Source organism: Sesamum indicum, linkage group LG4 (genome assembly GCF_026168435.1).
Source record: "Sesamum indicum cultivar Baizhima isolate 11 linkage group LG4, ASM2616843v1, whole genome shotgun sequence".
Lineage (NCBI taxonomy): Eukaryota > Viridiplantae > Streptophyta > Magnoliopsida > Lamiales > Pedaliaceae > Sesamum > Sesamum indicum.
The window spans coordinates 8368153-8378436 of NC_142660.1; the positions used below are offsets into that span (position 1 = coordinate 8368153).

At 36.6% G+C, this 10284-nt stretch overlaps 1 protein-coding gene across 3 annotated transcripts; it reads right to left on the reverse strand.

The window, feature by feature from the left end:
* Window positions 1-612: 612 nt before the first annotated feature.
* On the reverse strand, window positions 613-10069 carry NTMC2T5.2 (Calcium-dependent lipid-binding (CaLB domain) family protein). 3 transcript variants are annotated; one of them, XM_020693242.2, is made up of 11 exons: window positions 8936-10069; window positions 7533-7774; window positions 5706-5724; window positions 4652-4857; window positions 4373-4482; window positions 4180-4278; window positions 2192-2630; window positions 1990-2084; window positions 1850-1899; window positions 1095-1150; window positions 613-929 (listed from the first exon to the last, which is right to left on the reverse strand). In XM_020693242.2, the coding sequence occupies exons 1-8, from the start codon at window positions 9700-9702 to the stop codon at window positions 1996-1998; spliced, it is 1971 nt and encodes a 656-aa protein (XP_020548901.1). In that variant the 5' UTR covers window positions 9703-10069; the 3' UTR covers window positions 613-929; window positions 1095-1150; window positions 1850-1899; window positions 1990-1995. The 3 variants fall into 3 exon arrangements, with proteins under 3 accessions (XP_020548901.1, XP_011075303.1, XP_088735782.1); XM_011077001.3 differs by lacking the exon at window positions 1095-1150; XM_088879656.1 differs by having other exon boundaries at window positions 1850-2084.
* Window positions 10070-10284: the final 215 nt, after the last annotated feature.

The following is a 10284-nucleotide window of genomic DNA, read 5'->3' on the forward strand; positions in this document are numbered from 1 at the left end:
ATGAAACCAAGCTAGAGATTTTTTTAGAATAAAATACATCAGCATTGCTTAAGATTGTGTCTAAATGTACGACTACTACATGCCTTTTGCAATTATTATAATTACATCCTTTAAAAACAAGATTGTAATTAAAAGCACACCTTCTGTACAGTGGCAAAAATTTGCCACAAACGCCCCTAAAATACCTTATGCTAACACCCTTAAGGGGTATACCTATAAAATTTGGTAAAAACTTGATGGATACTAATGTATTTGGATCCAACCTAGGTGTCAATGTACTTTACTTCTTTTTATGAATGTTGCAACTTATACTTGGGAAAACAAAAGGAGAAAAAGAAGCAAAATAGATAAGCTTAAGCAGCAGGAAGCAACCCCAAAAGGGTGCTTTCCACAGCTTTTACATCCTTTTAATTATTTGCAAACTGTTTTTGCATACATTTCCATTTTTAATTTTCAACCATTTTTTTTTTCTCTCGAAAAATTAGCACTTAAATCCAAAAATTAAAAAACTCCTACACACACAGTAGCCATTGCTCATCTCACGTAATAATAGAGGTTGCATTATTTGCTCTTCCCATAGGGAGATTACAACTTGGAGAAATACAATACGAATTTGGCAACTGCAAAAACAGCAAACCACTATTATTTGAGCTCAGAAAAAAGATGAAAATTCTCAAATGCGTCCACAACTAATTCATCACTTGTTTAGTATGAACAAAATGAAAAGTAAGAATGTATGTGGGTGCTTTATACACAATTATTGATATACAGTGTTCATTTCGTAAGCTACAGGGAAGACTCAAAATTTTGGCGCCAAAGATTAACGCTTTCTCCACCTAAATAACAAGTAATTAGCAAAGACTGTATGCACCTTTCACTATCTACTATTCTTTGTGAAGCTTCTCTGCTCCAAGATAAGTGCAATCCGCCTGTGACACATAAAAGGATGGTACACTCAGCAATATGATCACTTAGGTTAGATCCCTGTGTATGAAGGTTAAGAGAATAAAGACAAAACACAATCCAAGTTTTTCCCTTTTTCTCAGTATTAGCATACAGAATTAACAGGGTCGAAAATGAGTTTAAGGAGCTACCGGAGATAGAAAAACTGCTGGCAGTTGATTTCATTTCCTTGGAAACATAATGTGTACTGTGTAGAGATAACGGAAAAATTAAGACAGTATAGTGGGTAACCAGAGCTCCTTTATAACAAGCAAGAACGTTATGGAAAAATTCTGGAGACAGCAACATGCAGTGCTGTGTTGTATTGTGCAATATGGTGGGAGATGAAGAAACAAACAAACTTATAATGGACACAATGTTTCGGACGGATTAGTGGTGAAACAAGGAACCACAGCCAAATAGTGCTCTTTAAAATGGCTAATTACTTAAACACCCTACTACCAAAAGAGCCATTTTGGTCTAGGCAGAAGTCATCCAAGAATTAATGCAACTCACTAATTGACAAAATTGGTTTCTACAACCATTTCAGAAATTTTATGCTGCATAACTTCAAGATTGGAGCATTACGCGCCAAACAAAGAAAAAGATGAAGAAGGAAGGCAAAGAGAACATCTTTTCAAGGGGAATGCAAAACCTGTCTTTACACTGCTAGAGATGTCACAACAGAAACAAAGTTCAATAAAAAGCTAGACAATGGGAGCCCTTGCTAGCTGTTCAAAAGAAATTTATATATTTAGAGACGTGTCCCAAGTAAATCTTGAAGTGCAAGGTTTAAATCAATCTCAAGCAAAACAAGCAGTTGACAGTCTGGTGAGATCTTTTGTTGCATGGACCTTTCCTCACAAAGAAAATATATGAATGGGAAAAATCCTAACCAATAACTTACCTCACAAAGAATAATGAGAAGGCGTTAAATAGAGCTTCCATTGTTGCCTCCTATAGGTAAAGAGAAGCATTCAACTATCAGAATTTCTTTATGCAATGAAGAAGCATATAATGGTCCCTCAGCAATGTCACGTCACTCACATCATGTCAAGGATTGAACAAACTTGAACCACCCATGTTGATAGCTATAAGGACTGAGATACTTGTAATGATAGCAAGCCAAAACAAAGTTGTTCCTGCAAATTAGAGGCCCTCAATGGTACTCTGAACAAACAAAAAAATTCTGAAGAGGCAACCTACTTACGAATACATGCACCAGGTATTTGGCTATTCAAAAGAGTACCTTGAGAACTACCAGAGTCCTTTTCAGAAATTTGCTGTCTGGATCCAACAGTAAGCAGATCTGGTTCAGAGGCACTGGCATTCATCCCAGCATCTGAAGACTTGGTATTCACTGTTTCGGATGCCACTATACCTCGAAATTCCTCACTTACCAACAATGCTGCTAAAACATCCATGAAAGATTCGTTATCTGATTCAATAATGTTTTCCTTTCCACGCTGCTCAGAAGTTGTGACATTCGGTTCATCAGAATCAGACAATTCATCCTCAGATGAAGATACTTTCTCAGACCTATCATCTTCTTCATCCTCAACATATGCTTTGTATGTCAGACGCAAGAGGATTTCTCCAGCTGTTGCATTTCCGAACAGGGTCCAACCTCCTCTAAGTACCACTATCCTGTCTGCTGGAACAGTGTCTTTTAGAGATCCAAGATCAACCTGTAAACATTATTTCCAGAGGGATTATCCAATGCAACACTTTCTGACGTTAGTAAGACCTTAATAGGAGAATGGGGAAGATCAACTTAAAGTACAATAAATAAGGTTTCCATCAATGTGGGCAACAGTTCACAAGTTCATTTGGCTAATAGTGGAGATGCACATAAAACAAATCAGATGCCGCCGTACTACTGTTTATGAATTAATAATTGTTGTATGAGAAGCAAAAGGGAGCAAGATAATCCATTTACCCTCCATAGCCTCTTGCAAGGGCCTCCGAATGCCGTATCATAGCCCAGTGGTAAAGATTATGTTATTCTTGGTACTTTGGAAAACCATACATAAGAGATAAAGTTCTGATAACCTTATACTCAAACTAAAATTATTTGACCACCCTACAAACCAAATAACTTAATGCGGGCAACGAAATTAAAAGAGGAGCAAGGAAACACAGCCCTTTTCCTCATGTTGATAAGTATCTTCATGTTTAATTGCATTGTTCCTCCAGTTATCAGAGGATGCCGTCAGGTCAACAGAAATCGCCAAGTATCTAGCCCTACAGGGTTAAGTTCAATATTTCATTATTATCTTTTTTTGTTTTCAGGACACCGCTGAAGTTAACAGAGTGATCTTGAGATGCCATCTAACTAATTGATTTCCTTGTTAAATATCAGTTTTCAGTAACTAAGTTACTCTTCAACTATTTCCACGAAACTTGTTTTAGTGTAGGACCTTACTTGATGATGCAGCTCATGGGAGTGGATTAAGATGATGAGAATAGATGCTAGAAGCTTGTCAGTTTCCTGGAAGTCCATCTTTTCAAGGACGTCAAAGTAGAGAATAAGGGCTACTTTATAGCTCTCTGCCTAAAAGATGGTAATGCAATTAAATATTGTGATTGCACCGTAAGTATACAGACAAGCATGTTTGGTCTGGATGTGGAAAAAGAGGTTGATTCCATTAACCAGCCAGGAACCACCCAACACGAAAGTTTGGCTACCAAGCTGCAGATTGTATACTTGTTTAACTCAATGTATCTTTCACAATTCACATCAATCTCACATCAAATTCCAAAGATGTAAACTGTATATTTCGCCATTCAACTATGCAGACAAGCATTTAGGACATTCTTATTTCCTCTTTTTGACCAATATTTCCAGAGCTAAAAGTCAGATGAAAACACTTCTGATCTACTTCATTATGGGTTTTATGTTCCACAAAAACACCCATTAGATTCATCTAATTTCATTTTCTTTTACCTTAAGGAGTACATGATTTATTTACTTAATTCTATGCTCGTGTTCTTCAATTGTTCCAGAAAAGAGCAAGGCTGATGATGGTTTCTCCATGAACACCATATTGGTTCAACCAAATATACATACCTTAAACCAATTCCCATTAAAGCATTTGTTTCCAGACAGTTGAGGTTTCCATATGAAACATGCATATTTTGCAATAAAGGAAACCAAAACGACAACAAACAAACATTTATAATTTTTCAGCAAGAAAAGAGAAGATGTAAGTCTGTCTGCAATTCAAGAGGTCTTACCTCTGCAGTACCTACAGTCAAGTCCGTGAATCCCAGAGAATCCTTTACCTCAATGTACAATGTTTCTTTCCTAGGGTCAGCAACTAACATGTGAAAATCCTATGAGACATATATACAGTATCATTAGTAATAGATCCAGAACTTGTCATGAAACCACACATATCTGACAAATGCAAGCAGTTAAAGAACTCACCTGATTCCAGATTGGCTCACCAGGAGGTCCAATAACAGTAGTTTGACTGTTTCTTTTACTACGAATTACTTGATCTCCCAATCTTAGAATAACATATGGATCCGTTTTACCTATAATATTGCAGGACAGCAACTTAGTCATGGTATTAAATAAGGAGAAATTCATGAGAATTAGAAGCAACAGTTGCAGACAAGCTGTCATAACTTATGACAGCTTAAAACTCTAACACAGTTAAACATTACACTTGCAAAAACCAACAATACAAAGTAAAATTCATACCATAGAATACATAACTGAGTTTTCGTGCATCTAAAAGAGTCACGGACAATTCTCCGGCAAAGTCATTATTTCCCTCTTGGATTTCTCCAGATTTAGAATCTTTAGGAACAGGTCCAACAGCTTTTCCCTTCTGAAAATCTAGAACTATTTTTTTTGGACGCACGAATAGCTTAGGCAAATCCTCGGTGAGAAGTTTTGTCAGAAACCTGAATGAAAAAGGTCTGTTCAGCATTCATAATAGAGAAATGACATTGCAGAAACAAAGGTATTAACTGAGAAACACTAAAGTGAAAGACAAAAGGCAGGACATGGATAAAGAATATTACTAGCAGAAAAGCACAGCAACTCACGTACAGACTTGAAATTGAAATAACAACGGGAAAGTAAGAGTATTAGGAGCAGAAGATATCAAGTGAACAGCAAATCCAGGAGTTTGTTACTGGAAACAACTTCACACAGTTTCCCACTTTTGCTTTAGAAGAAAGATGCTGAAATATGCAGGGTCAAGATTCTCTAAAGAATTGAGTGGGACTGGAGAGTGTGACACATCTACATAAACAATGAATATAGATGTCTGACCAGCTCATGGTAAAGTCACACAGGAATTTGGAATATTTATACTAGGGTTTAAGCTAATGAATTAAATGCTGGAACAATATCTTAAGTGAAAAGAATTAGAAAAATCATGGTTTTAGAAGGCATTTCATTTCTCAAATTCCTACTCGTAGGACAATATACAAAAGTAAATTTGAGTTGTTATGTCTCAAGACATTACCGGGCTAAATATCTAACAGGAAAGGGAAAAAAAAAAAAAAATTATAGCCTCTGGAAATGAATTCATAAGTAAGCATATAAAAAGCAAGGATACAGAACCATGAAGGGGAGGAGTGGCGAATAACATCAGTTTGCTCTCGGATTATATGCAATTGAAGAGACAAACAGTTAACGTGCAATTGAAAAGCTCTGGTACATGCTAAACCATATGATGAATAAAAGAAATTTCCACATGACAGGTAAGTTAACAATATTTATAATAAGTCTGAAGATCACTTACATTGAGAGAACAGGTATTGCTGAATGGATTTCCCCAACACCAAAAAACATGAGAAACAAAAGTTAGTAGGTTCTCCTGATATATGAAGTCAAATGAAGCATTAATTTTAAATGAATTAAACGAATACATTCTACAAGAAGAAGCTTAAGTTAAATTAGAAGAAAATCATCTGAATAGAGTACTCAGATTCACAAAACTGCCATCTTTAGACCACAGATGTCCTTCTTTTTGTTTTTTATCATGACCACAAAGATCATACTTCCATTGACCTAAATTAATTTACAAATTCAAACTTTGTCCATTGTGTCCGAGGACAACCGGTCGCACTTTCTTTATTTTCTTGCCACCAGCAAGCACAAATACAACAGTCTCATCTGTTCATGGCCTAGTAACAAACCACTCAATCATCTACCCTCAGACCAGCAAACAAGCACTCTATCTGTTTCCCTCACTTGTTCGCTATCCAATTATTCTAGCAAGTTAAGGAAAATACAAACTACAGATTCCGGGAACTAGTCATTTATTTAATCAAATAATTCACACAATCAAATTTCATGTTTTATTTTCCAATTGATCATGCATGTCATCATCATAAATTTTGAAATGCTTGTCTGAATTGTCACATATGTTTCAAGCACTCCTCTTAACCATTATGGAGATGTTACTTGAATTGCATAACTAATGCACTAAATAATTACATATCCTATATCCGGAAAATTTCCACAAAGAAAAGAGAAGGTAGTGGCATCGACTTGACTGGTAAAAACAAAAAAGATAGAAACTGCATGGACTTGATGCTCGAGATGTTACTTGAATTGCATAACTAATGCACTAAATAATTACATATCCTATATCCGTGAAAATTTCCACAAAGAAAAGAGAAGGTAGTGGCATCGACTTGACTGGTAAAAACAAAAAAGATAGAAACTGCATGGACTTGATGCTCGAAATGAACAGTCATACAAATGCACCCAAGAAAGTTTAAATATCAGATTGGAGGAAAATGATTACACTGCAGTTAAAATATTCAAGACAAAACCAAAGCCTCCCCATATCTAGCAGATATGCTGATTTCTTTTGGTCAAAATATTAACTAAGCTATTGAGACAAATGATAGGAAACAGCTTACAAGGTCATATAGGGTGCGATAACACCTTGGCAGAGATGTTACCTTATACCTACGCAGCAGGAAGGATATTGGAAAAAGAAACAAGCAAAAGCTATGACAAAGTGAGACCAGACTTTTTATGCGTAACTCTAGATTGAGTGGGGCTCAAACATATTTAAGTATGTGAAAAACCAATAGAATTATTAAAATGCCAACATATACAGAGATAGAACTTATTTTCTGGCTATGCATGTCCATAGGTTAGGCTAGGACCTCAGACAGATGATAATGTGAAATATTAACATGAATACAGAACCCACCATGCATTTCCAAAGAACTTGATACATTATAAATGTTAGTTTTTTACACGAACTGTTACTTATTCTTCTTATACCATTTTTGAAAAGTGACTGTCACATAGATTAAGGATTAAAAATGTCCACTCACTTTTGTCAATCTTGAAGATTCTAATACAGTATGTACACCCGTTTCAGTCATAAAGGGTGAAAATTTGTGTAGAAGAGATAAAAGATGCTTGGGCAGTCCCAAATTAATCGATTAGCTTTTTCAAAGTGATCTCTCCAGTATTTCATTTGTTCCACGAGTATCCATCTTTTTCATCAACTTTCAGTTTGCACGAGAGCAGAAGAGTATGGTGACAATGCTCCAATCAAATGCCATGATTAAGAGAAAGATGCTCAGAAGAGATTATAATATACCCATTAGATTGAACAAGCGGAATGGTGATAGCTCAAACTTTATCTTTGGAAGAGAAACAAAGGCCCAGGAGACAGCTCCCACCCACGGCTCTGTTGGTATCAGTCGCAATTTGACCCAAAGTTCCCCATCAATATCAAAGTCTCGCACACCCACTGGTACAACGATGGGAAGAATGCTGAATTTAAGAGACAAAAGTAGGAGCATACGTGCACCACCGGTGTAGCGGAGGCCTATCTGGTATCTTGGACCAAAAAAGAAAAATAATATTAAGTTAACACAACTCAAAGTAATCACCATCTGTATAGATAAGGGAGAAGTGTTGTAATGCATCATCTGTCAGTCAATATCAGCATGCAAATATGGTAAAAAAATACATTACTGCATCCTTGCTGCTGAAAGTACTAGTACAGGCACAGTATAAGTCACGATTAACAAACAAACTAGTATAAAGACCGACAAGTTTGCATCAGTAGCAGCACCATTTTGCATGGATTCTTATCAAATGGATATGCACCTGGTTCATTAGAAATTCACCTGGTTTTCTAATCCTTCAATGAGTAGATAGATGGAGATATTAGAGAAAATATAATATTGATTGCAACTACAGATTCATTTCCTAAAGTCAAAATTACATCCGTTATAATTTTGACCTTTTTTGCACTGTTGCTTTGCTATATTTGTGCCAGAACTGAATTTCAACTTTAAGGGGTTGTACAAAAAAACAGTTAAATGTTAACCATATCAGACTTCATGTTTGTCGGAGCTAACAAGCTTATTAGCTAATTTTAACTCAAAATGCAGTTTTCCAATATTTTCTCCACTCAAAACAAAATTTCTTCAGGTAAATGAGTTACATGAAGGTTCACTGGAAGAGAGGACAGCCTAAATTCTTCTTGCAACAAAAGGTATATTTTTTCTCAGAATTTCTATTGCATTTTGGACGGAAGCTGAAATGGTGTTTGACTGAATTAATTCTTCAATATTCATTTATTTATTTTGGAAGTAAGAATGATGAGACTAAAAATTCCTCTTCTCTATACGTCTTTTCGGATTTAATGACTGTTTCTGACGGTAACATGTTCTCATCCATTCGGGCTATGATTGACCTAGAAGGCTGCCTCTCCGGCTGACCAATACAGCTACTTAAGATTAGATGACAGTATCTGATGATTAGCTAAATAATGATTAATATTCAATTCAACATCAACATCTTCTTTTCCTGTTGAGATATTACTACTGTAATTTTATGCAAATTGTATAGCTAGAAATCCCATGTAAGGAACAAGATCTCTCACCTATTTATAATCAACTTATAGGGCATATTCTGCACAAAAATGATCGGATGCTCAAATTTGTTTATAAAAAAGTGAATCAACATATACAACAAGGGCAAAACACTCACTGCAAGTCATTAGCACGACGAGAAGTTCTGCGCTCGACACTCCTGACGGACAATGGCTCATCCCCCAATGAGAACTGCTTGATCTCAACCCTCTGCACATAATCTGGTTTCTTGAGATTGTCAATCACAGGCTGCAGTAATCCAATGATCCAATTCTCAATCCCACCCCTGTACACCTTCCACAGCTTCCCCAACACCATGTTCACCCACTCCACTGACTCTTTCCTCTGCAAATCCTTCTCAAGAAACAAGGACAGGCTAGTGGGCACCTGCAGCCAACTCCCCGGCTTACTCTCGCTACTTCTTGCATTCTTCTTTCTCGACGTCCACAGCTTATCGAATACAACACCCACGAAAAAAAAGAAAGCAAAAAGACCGAAAATATTCCGATTTATTGGAGGAGAGGGAATGGGATGGATGACACCCAGCTGATTCCTCAGCTTATCTACTATAGGATCTTCCCCAAAATTGGTACTATAATAGTTACTACTGCTAGTATTCAGACCAGATGAAGCAGCATAATCGAACTCTTCTTCATCTGAAAATCGCTTCAAAACTATGCTTTTGGCGCCCCTTCCGGCGGCGGCACTGAAATTATGTTGTGGATTTCCGCCATTGATGCAGGCCTGAGCTTTAAGCAGAGCCCATCTCACATTTCTAACTATAACTCCTCTCTTTCTGCGGCGGAATTGAAGAAGAAGAGGATTAGCAGCACAAGGGCACAAGCTGAAAAGGGGTGAAGTATTGGAAGCCGACTGCAAAACCATTAAAATATGGGCAGCCGATATGGACAACAAGAAGAAGAATTACTCGGAAGCATGAATCAATTCAGAAGAACCACCAGAAATTCCACTGCTTCTGCTTCTCTTTCCTTTGTCTGCCTTCAAGCAAGACTACAGCTTCAATGGCGAGGAGAGAGAATTTCTCTGACAACAAATTCAGCCCAAAGGACGATGATTGTGAGAAGAAGAAGATGACAAAGAAGGGTAGGGTAGGATATAGAAAAAGTTTTGATTGTAGTTCACGAATTTGAGTTGGGTTCTGATTTTGGGATGAAAAATGATCAAATTCAAGGACAGGGTTTCAACTCCAAACCAAAAATCTGGGGACACAAAAACGAATTGGCACCCACAAACGTACCACCCTACATATATATATATACATATGTGTGTGATAATTACCTATCCACCATGAAGTTTGGTATAATTATATGTAGACCCCCTATTGTTTAGAAAATTATATCTAGCACCTCTGAAGTTTGATATAATTACATATAGACCTATAGTTTGAAAAATTACATCTAGCACCTCTGAAATTTGCTTTTATTTGATAAAGAAGTCCCTCTATTA

Bases quoted from the DNA above. Each gene is read 5' to 3' on its own strand.
- NTMC2T5.2 (XM_011077001.3), bottom strand. From the start codon at position 9,702: ATGGTTTTGCAGTCGGCTTCCAATACTTCACCCCTTTTCAGCTTGTGC. The intron at 4,279-4,372 runs GTGAGTTCTTTA...TATGTCTCATAG, and splicing joins GTGAGCCAATCTGGAATCAG to GATTTTCACATGTTAGTTGC. The intron at 2,631-4,179 runs GTAAGACCTCTT...TAATGTTTACAG, and splicing joins TGACTGTAGGTACTGCAGAG to GTTGATCTTGGATCTCTAAA.